This window comes from Buteo buteo, chromosome 8, assembly GCF_964188355.1.
Source record: "Buteo buteo chromosome 8, bButBut1.hap1.1, whole genome shotgun sequence".
Lineage (NCBI taxonomy): Eukaryota > Metazoa > Chordata > Aves > Accipitriformes > Accipitridae > Buteo > Buteo buteo.
In genome coordinates, this window is record NC_134178.1 from 45976270 (window position 1) to 45997825 (window position 21556).

The following is a 21556-nucleotide window of genomic DNA, read 5'->3' on the forward strand; positions in this document are numbered from 1 at the left end:
AATTGATACCTCTATATCAGTGCATTTAAAATAAGAATGGTAGTCAACATGCAAGGTACCATAAGCCATGCACTAAAATGTTGTATGGTAAAGAGATTGAAGAGGAAGAGGAGGAGGAAAACCGTGGGATCTACCACGAGACTGATATAAGCTCTTCGTTACAGGGGAACAATACTACTAGGGGTGTGCAGCTTAGTCCAAACACAGACCTACAGCAATTTCTCTTGACTTGCTCCTCTCACCACCAAGAAGCAGTTATGCATAACCCTCCTGGCTAATACAGCATCAGTGCTAGTCAATTAGCCTTGCTGTGGCATGGGAGCAGCATTTAATTTATCTGAAAGACACAGATCGGCTCTTTGCACCGCAGGACTGCCAGGATCACACCACTCCCCAGCACTCCCTTCCCTCTATGTGGCAGCAGTTTAAAATGTAGTCCTGCTTCACGGAAACTGGAAGAATTATGGGGCAACAACGGAAAAAAAAATTAATTTTAACTCGGTCTCAGAATATCAATAGCTTTCAGAAGGTATTTTGTGACAAGTTGTGAGAAAAACCCAGACAGGACAGGAGCCACAGGCAACGTTCCGTTGTTAAACACACTCCTTATTTCAGGGGAAAAAAACAAATATATATATATATATAGCACTTATACTGTGAGTCAAAAGGATTTCATATGAGAGGACACAGACTGCAGTGTGGATATACTTTTAACAGTAATATTGGATTAATTAAAATAGAAATACTCTAAAAGAAGTTCTAAAAATACTCTAAAAAAATTTCTTCTCCCATACAGCACCACTGGGACTGGTTAGAAGGAAAGAACAGCAGAGCTTTATACCTCTCTACTTAGCAAATCAGCCAAACCAGTAACTAAAGATAGAGCAACAAAATACCTGGAAATCATGACGTACAGTCTAATCTGCACTGTTCCACAGAGCAACACTGTATCTCATTACTCCCAAAGTTCTTTAATCTTGTCAATAAAGCAGAGGATGAAAGACAACTATGTGACAAATTATTTAGCCTTCCAGGTGCTTTTAATAAGTTTCCACATTAAAATAATCCACCCTGCTAATAAACTACACAATTTTGATTCAAGAGACAGATAATTATGTGTTGGGGTTTTTTCCATGTAAAAAAGACTAGAAGAGCAACACTGCATCAGTAACTCCCCACCCAAAAAAATATAACAATGCAAGGCTCACACTTACATGAGCTCAGTACAGTTATGAATATGGAAAACAGTTTTATGCGCCTCAGAGGAGAATACAGTTCTCATCACGGAATCACAGAAATGTTGAGGTTGGAAGGAACCTCTGGAGGTCATCTGGTCCAACGCTTCTGCTCAAGCAGGGCCACCTAGAGCCAGTTGCCCAGGACCATGTCCAGAGAGCTTCTGAATATCTTCAAGGATGTAGATATCATTACCATAAATTGTGCAGTGGAGTTTCCTCATATGTGAGCAAACTGCAGAGAATATGAGTGATAACCTTTACTCTCAAAAAGGCACCTTCCCAGTTGCAATGTCTTCCCAACTGAATTAACAATATTGTTTGACAACCAACTAGGTTAGTAAAATCCAGCACATAGTTGTGGCCGGTACACCCGCCCCAATAGAAAGTAAAAACTCTCTGGCCATGGAAGAGAGGAAAAAACCCAGAGGCCACAGGTTGGAAGCTGAACTGCCCAGCGGTGCCACGTTACTGTCAGCAGGTACACGCACCAGGAATAGAGAAGCGTTGACCCTCGGCCAGTGGGGATTAAAATGACCATCTATGACCACAGGCCAGATTCGATGAGGGTATAAATGGGGCCCCTCCAGAGGGCATTTTGAGCCAGTCCTCCTCGGATCAGCGGGTCTGCAGTCAGGGACTCTCCCCTTGGGTCGGGACGCTGCCCTAGGTAACTCCTTGAGGTTGAGAGCCCTCATCTAGGTGAGCGATATGCACATTTTGAGTCATCATTTCTAAACCTTAAGAACTCTTAAGTCAGCTATGTAGTACTAATTCCCCTTACATCATTGAGCCTGTGGTTCACTAATGTTATCGGAGTTCTAACCAACCTCTTTTATTGAAGAATAAAATCTGGTTTTAACACCTGCTTGATTTGATTGCGTGTGTCTCCGTGACAGTAGTCTAAGGAATGACTGACCCATAAAAAAGGTAAGGATGTTAGCATCACGATGGTAAACACAAAAGATGGCAAAAAAAAAGTATAAAAGAGGAAATTGTGATGCATAAAATACTCTTACACATTACAACTAAGTCAGTTAAAGACAACTTGGCATTCTTTGGGAACTGCCGAGCAGATCTTTGTTCATACGCATCTGCGATAAATATACTGTCAGGACACAAGAAGTGAAAGAAAATACAGCAAACGAGCAATGTTTCAGTAGTATATATATCTAGAACTCTAGTATAGTAGTACATCTAGTATATACATCTAGAACTATCATGGATGTTTTTCATAAACCTACAACAAAATTAACAGATTAAACTAAAGCAATGAAATGTTGATTAACAGCTATCAGTGCTATTTCCAGTACCAGTGAAATACTTTAAAATGTTTTACAGACTACATATACAGGGTTTAGATGTATGCAACAATAGATGAGTTGGACACAAACTACTCTTGACATGACCAAGACAGAAAATACACAGAAGTACCGTAGCCCAGAACATGAACCTAAAACAACCGAAGAACTTGGGATATAAAATGTCTCAGCAATTTGACCTTTGAATTGTCTTCATCAACAGACTCTCGGATTTTTCAGAGAGCTTTATAAACAGTACATAGTATACACTGTGTTATCTTCCTCTGTTAATTTGCTTAATACAATCACATATACATCCAGCATGTAAAGTCAATTTTCTTCCTTCTCCACCATTGCTGTAGTCAACTTTCTAAATTCCCAGCAACAAAATGCAGCTCATGGACAGTTGTAGTCATATGTTTGATTCCTCTAAGATTAAATTAAAATCTGTTTCATTAACTCAAATGATTACGGCAACTTCCTTACCTCCTTCATGTAAAAGAGGTCATTTCCCTAACAAATGTTATCCATAATATAACAGTACATAATTAAGAAAGAGATGACTCAAACAAGGTAACATTGTTGATTTGACTAATAGAAACTCTGGAACTAGAAAAAAACCCACAACTCTTTCCTTCAGTGGCTGTAAGCAACAAAATCATGTTTATTTTGAGAAGTTCAGACCCAATAGTCTCAAACATACTGGTCCAGAGTAAACAAGCATGCAGTCCCAAGATCACCAAACCAAGAGATTCAACTCTTAACAACCCAAAGTCCAGTGTGACCTTGGGCTCCGCTCCACCAAAACCAAACTGTTACTTTATGACAGGATACTTTCACAGCTGTAAGCCACAAAAGGTAGGAAAAAGAGTGAAATTGCTGAGACACCAACTGAATTCAAGAGAAAAATATTGACTCCAAAAGGCATAAAATCTCAGAAAAAAAGGGGGAGTTGGAATATGTTGACTCAGCAAGATCAAGAATCAACCCACTCCAAGAATCAAAGGAGGTTGATATTTTCCTACCTTACACCTTCCAGGCCAGCAGGGACTCATCGAGTTGGTAAGCACACTAATCCTCAGTAAATAGCCTGACTGGCAAGGTTCTCTGCACAAGCCAGCAAATAATTGCTGTGTATCTCCTGCCTGAAGAACGTCTGTATATGCTAGAAGATGCCAAATGCATACCCATGGCAACTTTATAGAGAAAGACTCTATTTCTGAAGATCAATGCTGTAGCAAATGCCACATCCTTGCAGCCATGGTCATGCATGGAAGTTAATATTAGTTGGAAGATCTTTCCAATCCTAAAGATGCTGCAAAATCAAGCACTCAGACTAGGAAATGTCACCTTCAGTCATTATTGTTTCGGATTCCAGAAAGAAGGGATGGGAGAAAAAATAAAGAACACAAACCATGGTATTTAAGATAGCTGTCAAAGCCTAGTGTAGCTTCCCTTCTTGAGGATTTCTTAAGTTTTATGGAGACTTTTATTTAGTCTTGCTTCTCAGAGGTTAAAGTTCAGTCATTCTTAGTGGGTTAAAAGAACATGAGGCCATATCAGCCATCCATCACCACAACGTGTCGGGACCACATCTAGCCTTTGTGGGAGAAAGGTTGGGGCAAAGGCTATCTGTGATCTGAAAAACAGCACGGCATAAAGGAACATAAGAAAAAATTCCAGGTTATGCTTCCATCCAACTCCTCCTATCCTTCCCTCCCCTCTCAGCCTTCCCATCTCCACATAGCAGAGAAGATAGTGATGTCTCAGACTCCACGACCATTGGACAGCACTTGCCACCTTCACAGCCCTGTTTTATTTCAACTGTTGAGCACTGAACTGAAAACAGTAAGGTCAAATTCCTAAAAATAAGCAACCGATTCTATAAAAAGAAGAGGTAGAGCAAAAACTGAAAATATAACCCCAAAAACCGTCTGCCACAAATGTTTTTGAACAGTCTGATGTAAACATAAGGCTTTCTAAATCTCAAAAGACATTCTATTTTAAGCATTATTGAACCCACCTGAAAGCTAGTGAGGCAAGGTTATGGCTGGTGCAGTTTAAGGCAATTTTTCAAGGCAGCTTGGAAGAACTCTACTTGCAGTCTGCACAGTTTCCAGAATTCTTTCTTATTAACAGAAGTCAGATAGAAAAATGAATTTGTTAAGTATCAAATTTAAGGAATACTTTGATTTTTTTATGCTTCCACATATTTTCTAGTTACTAGAACACTAGACAATATTACATAGTTTGCTTTTTTCTAAAAATTCCATACTATGAACACATGAAGGTTCAAAACAAAATTGCTAGGGAAGCGAAGAACAGCAAGTAATTACGACTTACTCAGAAATCATACACACCACTTTGGAGTTCGGGTGGGTTGTTCGTTTGTTTACTTGGTAGTGTATGAAAGGAAGCTCCATAGATAATTCCTTGGGTTTTTTTCCTTTCAAACTCAAAAGGCACACTCAATTTTTCCAGGATCACCACCAGCAAATTCTAGAGTATGAAAAATTTTGAATAAAATGACATACCTTAATGGACTAAATTGCAATCCTGTCCTGGGGATCGATCAGGTGACTTGCATCAGTATCTGAACCTCCCAGACCAAGGAAAGGTGGCATTTTCTTTGCAGTGCCCTAAGTTTCTCCTGCAAGTGTTCCTGCAGGTTACATTACCGCTTGAAACGTCACATATTTCATTGAGCATAATGATTCAGGCATCTTGCCAAATTGACACGAATATGTCAAGCCTCATTTTTCTTTGTAATAGCAGTAGACTGGATGATCTAGTCCCACTGTAGTGTGATGGCCAGATGCTATTCTGAGAAAATTATGTCTAAAGAGGGGACGGGGCGTGTCAAGCAAACAGCTATGCATAACTCCAATAGCATATCCATCTGAATAAAATTAGTGCTCAAGTGATTTATAGAAACCAAAATAAACATATCAAAAGACTGCAAATGTACAAAAACCAGAGCAAACCAAGGACCTGGGGTTCACATGTTGTGTTCCTAACAAACACAAAGTCACCATTAGGCATTTGACTGAATCAATAATCTGTTCCCATCATCTACTTTGGCCAGCTAGCAGCTATCAAATGCTGCAATGCCAACAAAGGACTGGGTAAAAGCCAGCCAGAAGCATTCCAGGTTCTCTTCATCACTGTTTTTTTGTTGTTGTTTTTCACATCAAGTAATACCAACAATGATGGGGTGATATGGGGGGTTTTGTTAGGTTTTGGGTAGGGTTTTTTGGTGGGTTTTGGTGGTTGGGTTTTTTTTTTTTTTTTTAAAAAAGAGCTTCCTTTGGTTACCAGTACAACTTTGAATGATTCCCAATCATTCTGTTCACCAATATCACTAGAAGAAAAAGCTGAACCAAGTTCATAACAGAAGTTATTTATAAAAACTTCCAGTAGAAAAAATAGTCACCTCATTAGCCATTGGTTTTAAAGTTTCACATGCAAGTATTGAAATGACAGCAGTGACAACTGATTAACAGCTTCACTAAGCGGTTTATAGATATCACATATACAGATACCTTGGTATCCTTCCATAGGTATCAGTCTCTCAGTATAAGAAAGTTCCCAGACATGTTATAAAACTAAAAAAAAAAAAAAAAAAAAAATAAAAAAATTCTCAGTTATCAGGGTGACAGTTATTGCAGTACAATTAAGTTCCCTTCCATCATCTGGGATGTGAATTAGTAATTCATTTCACACAGAAACAGGCATAACTTTCATACGCTATGAACTTTTCACTACCCTGATCTGGACCAGCTTAACAATTATAACAGTTAGTAGATCCAACTTGACTGTTTTTAAGTACCTAAATCAGTATTTTTAACAGTTCAGAGTAATAACAACCAGTTAAAATAATGTGCAAGATACAGTGATAAAACCAAAGTTAAAAATTTGTTTTAATTCTTAGCACTATTTCTCATTTATTTTGATTTTTCCTATTTACTGGAAAATGGCTGTTTCACAGACCCTTTAATATTTTAATTGCCGTGGATTCCATTGTCTCTAGAAGGTAGCATTATTCACAAAAGTAGAAATTTGAATTCCTTGAACACCCTTTATAACATCAGAACTCCATGATGCAGTAGAGCCCACTTACCCCTCTGCAGTATTTTCTTCTCCAGAACACTGTGCATTGCAATTCAGAATTCAATACATGCGTTACTTAATAATTTGGAGAACACTTTCCACTCAAATAGAAGCCAACGACAGCAGAACAGATGCCTTTAGGAAACTAAGGATGTGTGATTATAGCACTGGGAAAACAGACACATGCTCGCATCATCTGCAATTATTAAGTTTAGAATTAAACAGTCTTCATTGTTTCCAAGATAAACCTGATTAACAAGAGATTTAAAAGGTCACTAGAAACATGGTTCTTAGTCAAACTAGTTCACGCTATCATTTTTTCAGGACTGAATTTTCTCTTTCTTTAGGAAAAAAAAGGGGGGGCAAGGGGGAGAACAACATTGTATCTTATCCAGGAAAATAACTGCCCTCCTCTCTAAGAAGCATCTTTCCCACTACTTTCGCCATCTCAAACAAGCCCAGAGTGGTGAGTGTTTTTTCAAGTTTTGTTTTTAAAGCACAGAGCAAATTTTATGTCATAAAAGTAATGAAAACAAGCAGGAAGTTTGTGCTTCAGAAAGTCAGCTCTGGATTTGATTTTTTTAAATATACTACAGAAAGGATGCAAGCATTCTGGAGCAAAAGCAGATTCCCTAACTTGTATAGGGAAAGTAGTAAATAGCACTCAAGATGTAATGCATTTGTAAAGGCATATTACACATCCAGAAAAGTCTGCTGAAGAAACAGCACGTGCTGTAAGCTATTCTTAGGAGCCAACAAACCTAAACCATGAGTACAACCCAGTGTATTCAGCACAAGTTTACTTATCCAGCAGGATATTCAGAGCAAGAACATGGCAGATGTGATCCTCCCCTTCCCACTGCAGGATTTAAGGGATATGCCACTCCCACAGACGAGATGTTTTTCTTACCCTTTGTGAGCACATTCAGTTTGATCCAATAAAAAGTAAAACAGATTAGTTTGATTTACCACTGATGGTCACCTGCTCATAAGTGGCCTGACTGTACACTTCAGCAGTTAAAACATGTCAGCAGATCCCAGAGAAAAAGGATAACAAATTACTGAGAGGGAGAAACTACTTATGCAGCTCGCCTGTGCAAACTTCAAATGCCTTGCTGGCCTACAAACAGTGCTAAACCTCAGCTGAGATGAATGTCATCTTGCAAAAGTCTTCCAAGTTGCTACCAGTACACATTAAATGTGAAAATTGACATTCCTCTGTGCTGGTGTTAATAGACACAAAGTAATCTCATTTACGAGCTCTTAAATCATTACACAGCAAGAAAATAGTTGCATCCTATGCACTCCCTTAAAGCTGTAATTTTGCTCATGCCATACTGATCAGATCACATAACGTTAAGCCAAATGAAAACCTCAAACTTGCTCTCTTGAATAGCATCATAGAAAATAGCTACCTGTCCATTGTAAGCCTCAATGGCAGCACTAGAAGCATTTGCAAAATCCTCTGGTGGTTTAAGAGGTGACTACCAAGTAAGAAAGCACATAAAACATTAATGAAACTAATGCTGAATACCATATGCAAGGTAATCCAGTTCATGACTTTGCATAATAAAAATATTTTAAAAAAATTAAGGCAGCAAGACAGAATCATAAACACAAGTCAACATTTGGGCAAATAAATCTTGTAAGGAGGAGAACTAACATATCCCCATACTTAATGCATCAATGGCCTTTAGCTTTCTGTCTTGTTTCCTACCGCCTCAGTAACGCACCCCATTGCTAGTGGCACCCCATAAAACCCAGCTCTTTCCTGCCACAGGGTTAATTTCCAAACACCCTTCTCCAGCGATCGGCGAAGAGCAGAGGACACGAGCTGCGGCTGGTTCAGAGGTACACTTGTGCCGACTGACTAGCAGCAGACCAAGTACCACAAATGACTCTGCAGCCCATAGCTGTGAATCTTCCTTCAGCACTGTCCCTATATAAGGTCTTTCACCCAGCACTGAGATACACACAAGATACAGAAACATACTTATTTGGACAGGTCACCCTTTGCTGCTGATAGATGTTACAGAGGATAAAGAGGGAATAGAGAACAGAACAGGGTCAGTGAGCCCTACAGGTGAACATATAGCACAGCCATGTAAGCTTTGTTTGCTTAGGAGACAAGGCTAAAGATACCTTTAAAAAGCAGTCTCTGGCTTAGAAAAGAAGGTTAATAAATAACCTAAAACACATCTTCTCAATTTTTTTTTCCAAATTTTAGAAACAACAGCATACCTGGTTGAGTACTCAAAAAACAAGAATGGAAGTTACCACGGAAAATTGTCTTCCCCCCCCCTTTTTTTTTTTTTTGAGATCTTCAAATACTAAATAATACAGACCTCCAGATCTTTACTGGAGTGAATGGATGAAGCTACACAATTTGCTCGGTCCAGGATACTAGATCAGACAACAACATAAAGACAAAAGGAATCAAAAGCCTACAAATTTTATGAGCAAACATATATTACAAGAACTTAGCAGTTCTCGAAGCTTGTTCCAGTATCTCCCCCCGCCCCGTGAATAAGCGTATTTGCTCTCAATACAGTAAGATAATAAAGTAAAATCTATTTGTTGAATTTGAAGACAAATAGCAGAAGTCATATTGATCAAATAAGAGGTAAATAACTACATTGTAAATGCAGGTACTTTGGAAAAGTTACAATCATACAGGACACTTGAAGCCCTCAGACTTTTTATTGCAAGGTTTGGGGCAGCAGCAGAAAGGTACTACTGATTTTTCCCCTTTCTTGGCCTTACTACCCCGTTGGCCTGTTGAACACTCGTCTCCCCACAAACAGTTAACTTGCAAGAGAACTCTGAATTTTAGTAATAAAGTGATAATCTAGTTAATGAATTAGGACACATGATAGCACCCGCTTGAGCCTGCAACTGGAAACGAAGGGAAAAGACCAAATCCCACGAGCTATATCCAAACACATGCCCTCAAGTTCCCACTTTGTTAGCCTGAATAACTGCTGTGCGAAACAGCTGCCTGCCCATCAGACCAGGCTTTTCTCAACATTGAGAGCTGCAATAATGAAAGCGTGGGCTGGTGGAATAAAAGCACTGACTGTGTTTTGGACTTTATGGGCTTCTTAGGGAAGGACATAAGAAGAGAAGAAAGGAGTTACAAAATTTTTTCCTCTTTGCTCATATTCAGTCACAGTTCAATTGTTATGAAACATGTACACATACAACACATGATGCCACCAAACTTGTAATTAGTTTTACATACATTTGCTGTAAGGAAGCAAAACCTCGTAACTCAGAACTAGCTGAGTAGGATCGAGATGTTTGTATTTTCTACAGGAAAGTGAGAGGATCAGAACATGGGAGAACTCTTGTAGTGCAATATGCCCACAACTAGCCGTGCTGCTTACTATTGCCTGCACTGCTACCATCATCAAGCAACCCACATTTATGCTAAAGTTCTTTTGAGATTTTAATCTACAAAACTTCGAATGAACCAAAGTGCTACTGCCTCCCACCCACTAGCTGGCCTAAACCCAGCCAGCAGGCTTTCTGCAGTTTTCCCACGCCTGATTGTTTTCCAGCATGTAGACAAAGTGTAGAACATGCAGAAAACCAACAAGTTAAAACTTTTTTAAATTTACTTTTTTTTTTAAACTGGAAAGGATAAGAACTGGAGAACACCAGCTCTCGACTCTTCTCTTTCATAATACAGGAAATACTTTGACAAACTGGAGTACAGCAAGATAACTTGAAGAAAGCAGCACTCTACATATGATGTAGGCTGTTCAGCAGATGGGGGGGGAGGAGGGAGGATATCTAGACAGATGGTCTGGAATTTGCATTTTGTAATTCGAAGATGAAAGCATTTCTCAGCCTACAACATAATGCGCTAATTTCAGCAGAACCTTAGAAATAATACAAGGGGGTACCTCTCCCACAGTCCAGTAAAACTTCAGGAGAAGTTCAAATTGAGTTTAAGGGTATAATGTGGGGATTCCAGAAGAAATCAAGAGAAATCATACTCCCAAAAATCTTCAAGTACCAGCATCATTTCTCAAGCCTCTGCTCAAAATGGAATCCAGAATAGAGAACAACATGTGGCTACTAAAAACTCCAACTGAGAAAAGTCTCCAGATAAAGATAGCCAGTGTTCTTGCAATAGCTTCAACAGCTGAAGACTGACACCAGTTAATGACTTCTTTGCCCTAGACATAGGAGATGTTTCTGAACCCCGACTTGGAACCTACTACTCCTGCCCTCTTCAGCTCCATAGGTGTCACCACGAGGACCTGCATCTCCTGCACGTTGCACCCTAAAGACGCTTTGCTTCTAGATCAGGCACCTCACCTTAAACTCAGTGCCCACATTTCAGAGAGACTGTGGTGGCTACTCTGAAGACAGACTCAACTTCACGCAATGCAAAATTGGACAGAGAAGGAATTGGGGCCCAGACCCTACAGTGGCTCCTGATTATTCAGGGGAAGAACCAGGTTCTCCAAGTCACAATAGCAAATACTCTTAATTACACTAATGAGCTGTGCCTCAAGTAAAGGTGGGAAAGGAAGAGCAAAGAGCACTTTTATACTTGATGGCATGGCAGAGGATGACAGGAGACACTGATCCCACTGAGTAATAGAGGTTAAATTATCTCCTCTGCCCACTTCTACTACGGCTAATTAAGTCATACAGACCAGAGAAGATAAAGGTATTCAGAAGCAGCATATTAAGCCTTTCATGTTTCTTTAAAAAAAAAAATAAAAATGCAGGATTTCAAAGAAGAAATTAAGACTGAAAGCTCCTCAGAATAATTTTTGTTACTTTCACCTCCTAAAAGTAGAGCCAGCAGCCGCTACTGCCATAAAGCCAAACATATATTGAGCAACAGAAGAAAGAGCACTTTTAGACTATTGCCATACAGCTGCTGACCCCAAACTGGTCATATCAGACTGTTGAGCTTATATCTTTGCGTAACACAGAAGTCAATACTCCTTAGCTTGACAGAAGCAAAGTCAAAGGTATGATTTACACTGATCTATACCTACTCACACACAGAGGCCAAGGCAGTTGAGGTGGTCAGTTGTATTAGCAGCACCTGCTATCAATCTGATGACATGAGGGCTGGTGCATGTTTTGGGTTTTTTTAAACATAGGCAGGAATTATGACTCGAAGTAATACACAGGAATCTAGCAGCTGAAGATACAGCTCTGCAAATTCTGAAGGACTGAATTGTTGGCACAACAGTAGTCCAAGTGCTGTTACAAAGTGGCTTTGCAGCTTTGAGCTCATAAAATTGCATTATTCGTTGCCTTAAGATTAATGTACTTTTACCACAGAAATGATCTTAACTTTCGTCAAGTAATATAAAGAGCCACTGCTCAACACATCATTAAAGAAACAAGTCTGCTCAATTTCCATATTACAGATAATCTTATTTCAAAAAAAATATGATAAATCAAGGAGATTACAGGACATCTGCATTCTCACTCATTTACATGAGATGCCAAGAAACCGCGAGCATGTTTTGTTCTGGTTCCAAAGCTATCTTTCAGACCCGGTACTGAAGAATAACATACCTACGGCAGCTGGAAACTAACTGGGTAGTGAGAAACACCTTAAGTGGTTTTGTGTGGCAGGGGAGATGCAGAAGTTTAGGAGAAGTGACAGTTAGCTAAAACCGTGTAACAAATTTTGAGTGACGCACAAGTTTGTTTGGCAAGATGTGTCTTCAAAACTGTGCTGCTCTCGTTCCAGAACCTCTGCAATATCCTATTTGAAATGGAGATAAATTCATCTTTGGGAAATGAAATCAATTTTTAAAAAGTGTGTGTATGCACATATCTTCACAAGTCCTGGACTAGTCTTTTCCACTATCCCTCCTCCCAGAGGCAAAATTTTGTGGTACACCTTTCCAACAATATTAACCCATTCCTCATGCATTATCCTGCAAGTGCACACGAAGAGCTTAGCCATGAAATGAACAGCTAAAAATATGTACTAACTTGCACTACAGCCCATCCATTTCCCAAAACATAAATTGCAGTTTTATTCCAGATTTTAAACATCTTCTTACAAGAAAGTTGTTTTTCTTTGGACGATAGGCAAGGACACTGTCATCCTTGAACAAACACTTAAGACCATCAGGAAGGGAGTGGGGCTTCCCCCCCCGCTTTCTTCCTGGAAGAGGAGAAGTGAAGAGGGACAGGAGGGGTAAAAAAAACCAACAGGTTAATGGAAGATGCAAAGTGAACATTGCCAAGGGGCAACCACTATAACAATAATAATAAAAACACTCAAGAATGTCAAGGGGGCCCAGGGGAAGAGGTGGGAAAGCAATGTGAGGAATACAGAGAAGGTCCAGTGAGAACCACTGTTTGTACACCCAACACTAAAATCATGGCTGCATGACAACCCTCCACCTACAGCATTGCTATATTTTGCTAGAAGATAGAAATATGAATATCCTCCAATAGCCTACAAAGCTCAAAATTTAAGGGGCAGGGGAAAATGAGCATTAAAATATTATAGCCTATACACCAAGGGAGAAACATCATAATGATATGTGGGTTTTATCATTTGATAGAGGTGAATACGAGCATTCACAGAAGAAACACTTTCCTTTAGTCACTAAATCAACACACCTGTCATTTCATGATCAAGTATATACTTCATATGAATGACCTCAGATCTCTGATCTGATTTCTTCAGAAGACCCACAATTCTTGGAAATACAGCTTGTCAATCTATCATCACACTTCACATCTTAGACCGCATCCTCCTTTGTATTACCAGTAGGTTAATTTCTCTTGATCTTTTGTACCATAACTCCCCAGCACCATCCAAAAAACAACACTTACAGAGTAGCTGACACTTGACTTTGCTCCTTGATAGTAAGCTGAAGAAAGTTTTCCATCCCAAACTGAGATAACAAGTAATCTAGAATTCACTGCTGAAGACCCTATACTTTCTCAAAATACCATCTGTCAATGTCTCTGCAATCCAGGAGCAGGAACTGAGCAATGAAAATGGCAACAGGTGTTTTCATTTATGGAAAACAGTCACCACAACAGCTCCAAGCTAGCAAATAGCCTGTTGATAAGACTATGTGGTAGTAAGCCAAACACGTTGCTCCAACAGTAAAGCACATAACCTTGCTTCACAATGCATATTGTGGCATTCACACAAGTGCCTTACAAGCAGGTTAAGCAGGCAGGCTTTTTTAGTAGTTAAGATATGCTTGGAGTAATCCAGTGGTTTGCAGAGCTAAAACAACATGAATAGTATCTATTCTTGCTCAAATAACAACTCAAAAGGCAGCAATAAAAAACTGGACATGACAGGGACAATTTGGGGAGGGGGGGAGGTACACACATTGATATCTAATGGAGGAACCATAGGAGAGTTAACTGATGACAGTATAACCGCTTTGTTTAAGAACAAATCCCAAACAAGCAAAATGCATTTAGCTCCGGCAGTTGTATGTTACTACTTATCTACGGGACACAAAAAATTAGTACGCACTTCATTACTAAACCTGTATCCTCCGTAATTACACTTAAAGAGGAAACCTGAAAAGGACCCACATAAGTAGGTTAATCAAGAGCATCACACTCTAGAACTATCGGCATCAACAAACTCCTTTTTCTACAGCCCATCTACTGGGCAACAAAAGGTACAACAGTCACAGCTGGAGTTTTGAAATTTTCTGAACTCTTCTTTTTGTATCATGTGTCTTCTATTTCAGACCCTGATTTTGACTGCATGTACCACCACAGCGACTGGGGAAGCTAAGAAATAAGATCACAAAAAACAAAAAGCCTGTGAAAGATGAGAACTTCAGAGGCGTATTAGAGAGTGTCTAAACCTATATTTTGTGCAACATTTAACTGCACCAGTGACTAACATCATAGACAAAAGAAGTCCTTGTTAAATATTAAGCACCCATGCCCTTTCCGTTAGGGAGAAAGGGCTCATGACAAATGCCCCAAGACATCCAACGGCAAAGATGCCTTAAGGAAAAATACCATAGTATTCAGGTAGACTTTATCACCCATAACGCATGAATAAAAAGAGGCAATTATACCCTCTCCTTTTAATCTAGCACAAATAACCTTTAAATAATTCTTCTGTCACGTCAACAGGATATATTTTAAACCGTTCTCAAAGGAACACTATCAGCATAAGTAACCTTTCTTTAAATTTCACTGTATTACTAGTTTGAGTATGGAAGAGCATATATTTTATCACCCGTCACCATCACATTTTATATATCCTTGACAGTGAAGAGAGACCAGTCAGGTTCCCTGTGATCCAGGCACTAGGGTAGGATTTAAGCAATTAAAGTACATTAGCAGCAAACATACTGTATAACCCTCATTTAAGTTTTTTCAATCTCAGTTTTGAAGGCTTAACTTCACATGACCCAGTCTTGAACATTTAGAGGCTTGCAGGGCACAAAGCTTTAGGTGGCCCCAAAAAGCTATGAGCAGCGTGACATTTACCTTTGTTACTCTTAACTACTATTTTATCTCTGGTTTCTTTACACTGGCAAATGCAAACAAGGAAACTTAGCCACCCACACCTCCAATTGTCTGGAGCAGCATTATAACGAGCGATTTTTAAGGGCCAGAAAAGGCGACTGTGCCATCCACACAGACTAGTTCTGCGTCCTGCGTGTGGCAGGCTGACAGCCTCTGGGTCACAGCATGAAGTCTTTGTCAGATCAAAGTTCTCACTGCACTATTCAGCAACAAGCAGCTGTTTTGAGTGAGCACATAAAAGCTATCGAAAAGATGCAGCAGGTTTTCAGTCACTGTCTCCACAAATGCCAGAACTTAACCCCCCTCCTTCCACGGCCGACCCAGGGAATGGGCTCGGGCGACAAAATAAATCGGTTGCTGGAAGAGAGCTCCTATTCATCCTCCCAGCCCTGGCTAGCCAGCAGGCTAAATCCATGCCGGAAAAGAAAACATGGAGCCACAGCTACATATGGCAGCTGGAGGACACAAGGCTAGCGCTCACAAGTTGATACACGCCGAGAAGGACGTGAGGATGCCGGAGAGAGGAGCGACAGCGGTGCGGGAAGGACCTATTTTAACGCATCTCCCCTTCCACCCGCGGTCCCGCTCCCACGGGGGACCCGCTGGCCACCGCTACCTACCTGTGCCGGTGCTCGTCGTGCCCTTGCCCGTGGATGAGGAAGCCGCCGAGGTTCTTGCCCCCTTTGCTGGTGTCCACATGAGGAATGAGCACATCCTCCAAGCCCAGGTCAAAGCGCTTGTGCTTCGAGGAGTCGGGGAGGAAGAAGAACGCCCCGAAGCACAGGGTGATGAAGGCACTAAGAATAAGGAGCAGGATAAATTTTTCGGAGAGTCTCAAGGTAGCCCTGTGGTGCGGGAAGGCGGAGGCCCCCAGGTTCAGGGGGGGCAACCTCCGCCCGGAGAGCGGCAGCAGGGCGGGAGTGGTCATCCTTCCGCTAACGACCACCCGGCGGGGCCCGCCTCAGCCCCTCAGCAGCCCAGCCCGGGCCCTGCTCCGGCTCGGTTCGGCCACCTCCCGGCCCGGCGCGGGGGCTGAAGGCGGCTTCACCATCCTCCCCACGGGTACCGGGCCGCGTCCCCCCCCCCTCGCCCGCCGAACCACCGAGCGGGGGAGGCAACGGGAGGGAGGGGAGGGGGGGGCCGGGCCGCCTCGACGGCCCCCGCCCCCCCGGGGGGGTGCTCGGCCGCCCCGCTACCTGCGCACCGTCCCTCTCCCTCCCTCCCTCCGCCCCGGGGGCCAGCAGGGCCCCTGAGCGGGCGGCTACCGGGTCAGCGGCGCTCCGCGGCCGCTCGGCTGCGGGACTCCGCCACCGGCGACAGCGCCGAGGAGAGACAAGGGGCTGCTGAGGGCCCGGCCTGACCCTCGGCGTCTCTCCGCCCGCGTCCCTTTAGCCGGGCCGGGCGGAGGTTCATCCCCGCCGCCCCGCTGACGGAACGGGGCCGAAACGGCGCCGGGGAAACGGCCACCGCGATCCCACTCAGGACCCTCTCCTCTCCTCTCCTCTCCTCTCCTCTCCTCTCTCTCTCCCCGCCCGCCCCTCAACGGCGCCTGCGCGGCGGCGGAGCGGCGCAGGCGCGCTGCGGGAAGCGAGGGCTCGAGGAAGCCGCCGCTGAGAGAGAGCCCGCCTCTTCGGCGGGAGGGGCGGGGCCGGACCGCGCTCTTCTCTGAGGGGGGGAGGGAAGGGGCGGCTCGGCCGGGCGGGGACGGGGTAATGGCGGGCAACGGCCGGGGCAGCTCGGTAGCCCTTCCCCGACGGCTCGGTGTTTGCCCCCCCCCGCTGCGGGCTCCTTAAACAGCGTCTTGCGCCTCACCGGCTGCGGCAGCGCCGGTGTCTCTTTGCGACCGCGCTGCTCTTAGGCGGTTAGAGGGGTGGCAGGTCGGGCAGCATAAACGTGAGGTGTTTTTGGGGGGGGTTGGGGTTTTTTTGGAAAATAGCGCGCAGATCTGGTTTAGCGCGGGGTCCTCTTGGAGACCTCGTGAGGTAAAGCCCCGTGGGGGAGTAATATTTGTCTCTGGCACGACAGACGTGTCCCTTGGGAGCCGCATAGAGCTCTGAGGCGAGCGCGCGTCACGCCACGCATGGAGGCATCGAGCTGTGCCCCCCACCACCCCTCCGTGTAATTTGGTTTATCGTAAGGGGCTCGGCCTGGGTGGGCTCTCCCGAGGGCTGTGGGTCTTCCAGAAATAGCGCCAGCTCTGGTGACTTTAGCTGTTTGAGCCATCCAGCTCCCCAAGCCGCTTTATAAACCTGCGGGGATGCTGAGGCAGAAGTGCTACGAGAAGGGGCATAGGTGAAGTGACGGGCAGAAAACACATCTGAACTGCCCTTCGCAAATACGAAACGTGACCATTTTACCCTGCTCACAGCTTGCTGCCCGCGGGCACACGCAAGGCAGAGTTAGTTCCCAGGTCTGTAAAGGGTTTCATGCAAAAGCAAAAGGAAAGGTGAAGTAAAGGCCTGAGCAAGGTAGATGCAGGAACCGGATTCAGAGGAGTTAAAAGAACAAAAGCAGGTCCGTAAGTTTGGGAGACAAGTCACACCTGCCGCTCTTTTCGAAGTAGGGTGTTTTTCACCTTTTACAAAGTTAACCCTATTACTGGAGCCTTGAGTACTCCCAGATTATGGAGAGCAGAGTGTGTTTAGTGAACCTGGCAGACGAGGCTGAATCCCAGCCAAGGAAACATAAAGGCAGGGGAGACGACAGGTCCGTTCAGCCTGCTCACATGAAGTTAGCTGGGCTGGAGAGGACTTCCAAGGTGGAAAGGCAGCAGCGTCAGGCAGTGGTAGGACCGATAAGTTTTGAGGCATGTGTCCTGCAGACAGACAGAGCAAGCACAGAGCCAAGAGTGGCTTCCACTGCCACTAACACTGCCAGCACCCATGAGTGGGGTGCCCTAGATCCCAGTCACAGCAGCTGCTGGTATCTGAGGAAAGCAGGTCTGATAACAGACCTAAATGCCTGGTATTACTGTTATCAGTCTTATACTTTAAATATTTTGAATCTTTGGGGAATTATGCTGGCCTGTGGAAAAAAACATCCCAAGTCCAGCTGGATGTGCTGAATTAATGAAGGTTAGTGCTCAGCTTCTGGTCGGAGTCTGGTGTACTATGGAAATTAAGCCCTCAAGAGAGGTTAATTTGGGAGGATTCCAGGGAGGGAAAGCAGCTGAGCTAGTAAAAAAACTCTGGCCGTCAATGTAGTGGCACAGTTGTGGGTGGGTCAAAAAAAATGAGATTAATAAACACTTGGGGTCAGTCAGGTTATCTGAAGTTAATTGATCAAGGTGAAGGAGGCCATCTTCTATACCAGATTAACTCTTCTGCTCTGATCACTCCTTATGTCCTCACATCCAAGCTCTGTATCATGCCTTGCTGGATCTTTTTGCGTAAAGTGTCAGAGATAATGGCCTTTCCCATCTGTCTACCCACCTAAACTCTTCCATCAACTTATATTTTTGCCTCCTCTTCTCTGTTTTTTACAAAGAGGACCCACGACAATGCCGTGCAGCAGGCAGCTGGACCCTGCTCACTAGTCTTGGACTAGTAAAAAACAGAATGATGTGAGAAACTCTGCCATGAGGTGATAAAAACCAAAGAGCCGGTGTCCGACAGAGATACCAAAGAGAGAGCATATACGAAAAGAGCTGTATTATCAATGATACTACAGTGCACTCCAACCAGTACAGCAACTAAGCCTAACATTTTATGATGTTACTACAGGATCAACAGGCTTCAACTGGTCTGTTGGGCATTTCAGCTGTCTTTGAGTTTTGATCTGGTAAAGTATCTTCAAGTCTTCACATGTTAAATTGCTTTCTTACACAGTCTGAAAAAAAGGATCAGTCCATGAAGACTTTTGTTCTTCAGTCTTTTTGCCCTTTGCTTCACTCTTCTCTGCCAACTGCTAGTTTCTCTTTTGCTTTAGAAGACTGAGCAGAAGCTTCCAGTTACTTTATAAAATGTTTCTTTGTGTTTAGCTCCTTGCAAGGAAGTGACATTTCTGTAGGGTTTGTAGTTAATGATGACCTTTCCAAATTCTAAAGGATCTGTGTCTAAACCATGATGAAGTTTTGTATTTCTACAATTTTATGCTTGTTTTGACTTCCCTACTCTTTACCAAAGTCTAAGAGTAATTTTTCATCCTTTGGTTCTGTCATACTGGGTAATATACACATCCCTGTATGTCTGCCAGTGATTTTCCACGCTGCAGTGGTGTTGCTCTGTAGCTGAACATTAAATATAGAACTATATTGAATTAGTTGGTTTTGTGAGCCTGTGCTACACTATATAGATTCTGCATCTATTAGTGTTTTCTCAGATATGCCCAGAATATTCTCAGAAGTGTCCTGTGCTGAAACCTAAAGGTTTTCACAGGAACCAGGGATTTCTTGTACTCACTGCCTTGTCTTTGATCAATTACTAATGTAACTGGGAGCTTGAGGTGCAAAAATGCTTGATCATCAGCACTAAAGTCACTGTATTACCACAGGCCAACATTTCTGGAAAGTTATTAGGGTAGTTCACATTTTTCAAAGGTAGACAAAGTAAGTCCTGTGCAATTACAGATCCATATCCACTTATTACTTCTTTCTTCTTGAAATGACCACAATGATCCCTTCTAGCATCACAATCTGGGCACACAGTCTGCAATCATTATTTGCAAAGCTGCCTCTTCAGTTTTCTCCCAAGCCCTTTCCAGCCTTTCCTCTGGCCCCCAGGTTCCATGGAACATCTGACATATAGCTCAAAACGGCATTCACGTCCTCCTTGACCACATGGTGACTGGGCTCTGGTGAGCGTACTCTCTGTGAAATCTAGTCTCTAGTGGCTGCTGTGACTCTGTCTTCATGTTTCTCATCCTATCCTTCCAATCATTACTTCTTTGGAAGAGACTCTTCACCCGCAGCCAAGCTTCAGCGCAAGACTTGGGTCTTTGGCCCATTTCCCTGCTCTCTATATACCTCCTCCCTGTGTTGCTGAATGTTTGTAAACATACATTTTACTATTATTTCTAATAATCAACCTCTCCAATTCAGATCCCATTTTGTTCCAAACAACCCTTACCTTTAGATCTTTTTGAGGAAGACTAGCCCATGCTCATCCTCAACGTGGCTATAGCAGGATGATTAATACTGCCCTAATCTCATTCTCCTACTTCTTTTCTTGATCAAGGTGGAGAACACAATCTTCTCGTAATTCAGACCCATAACCCATGCATGGTCTTCTGCTCTGAATTCTCCGTACGTACTCACATCCAAGTTCTGAATCACACGTTGTTGAGTTTTTTCTGTGTAACGTATCAAAGATACGGACTTTCCCATCCATCACCCCAGCCAAACTGTTCCACATAGGCTTTGTCTTGCTTCATTGTCTCTGGTTCTTACAAAGGTAGTCTTGCACCTTTCCGGTCCCTTCAAAGTGCTTCTGGAAAGATGATTTTTTGTGTGTGATTGCCCTTGTGTCACTTCAAGCTTTGCATCCTCCCGATCTTTCCTGACATGCCTCCCCGCTCTCCTAGCATTTCTGATTTATCACTAAGACACCAGCTCCTCCTACACCCAGTTGGCCTATAATATCAGCCTCCAGCACCTATTTATTAATATTTCAGGTATGCTTTCTTCTATGATTCCCTAAGGCACGAAAAGACTTGCACATCAAAAAGGAAGTTGAGAACCATGAAAGAGTATTAGACCATACCAGTAAATTCGCAGCTATGAAAACTGAACTCATGGCAACTTCTGTAGAGACACACAAAATAGGCGTAAATACCAGATTGTAGAAGAAAATGCGAGGTCTATGAGTGTGTGTTGGGATCAGTAGCAGCACTGCCATTCTTTGGCTGAGAAAGTGAAAATAAGCTATCCAAAGATGCTTAGAAACAAGGGTCGGGAGCTGCATGGCTTCAGGACCTTGAGACCAAATAGTTGCCTGTAGCGTGTACTGGGAAGACCATCCCTAAATTATTGGAGCTTGTTAAACATGTGGAAGAGATTGTGTAACAAGTTAAATATATCATCTGCATGGTGGTCTAGGTTTGCACATGATGGGACTTGATGACTGAGGTTGTCCCTGGAAATAAAAAACAAGCTGATCATTCAGCTGGACACAAATCTCACACATTTGACATTTTACATCCAAGCACAATCTGCTTTAAAAGAAAAACAGGATTTATGCCCCATTTGTGCAATTCTAAAAATAGAATGCTAAGACATCTTTATGATAATGGAGATGAGAAATTTCTAAGTAAATAAATTATAGCTTCCCATTGCCAAAAGTTTATTACAGAAATGAGCAAGATAAAGATTTTCAACATTATAAAAAACAAGTCAGAGTCCTCTTAGAAACATAATTTAAAAACCTGGCACCCACTGCCACAGGCATGCTGAGATGG

At 42.7% G+C, this 21556-nt stretch overlaps 2 protein-coding genes across 3 annotated transcripts in view; one reads left to right on the top strand and one right to left on the bottom strand.

The window, feature by feature from the left end:
* Positions 1-16668, bottom strand: part of MAN1A2 (mannosidase alpha class 1A member 2) — a 144112-nt gene extending 127444 nt beyond the window's left edge. For both annotated transcript variants that reach the window (XR_012651395.1, XM_075034479.1), the window contains exon 1: positions 15784-16668. Coding sequence is in view for 1 of the 2 variants with exons in the window: in XM_075034479.1 (XP_074890580.1) it covers positions 15784-16091 (308 nt within the window). In the remaining variant the exon portion in view is untranslated. The remainder of the gene's footprint in view (positions 1-15783) is intronic.
* A 1514-nt stretch (positions 16669-18182) lies between these two features.
* Positions 18183-21556, top strand: part of CD86 (CD86 molecule) — a 38091-nt gene continuing 34717 nt past the window's right edge. The window contains exon 1 of the mRNA XM_075034784.1: positions 18183-18237. The gene's annotated coding sequence lies outside the window, so the exon portion shown is untranslated. The remainder of the gene's footprint in view (positions 18238-21556) is intronic.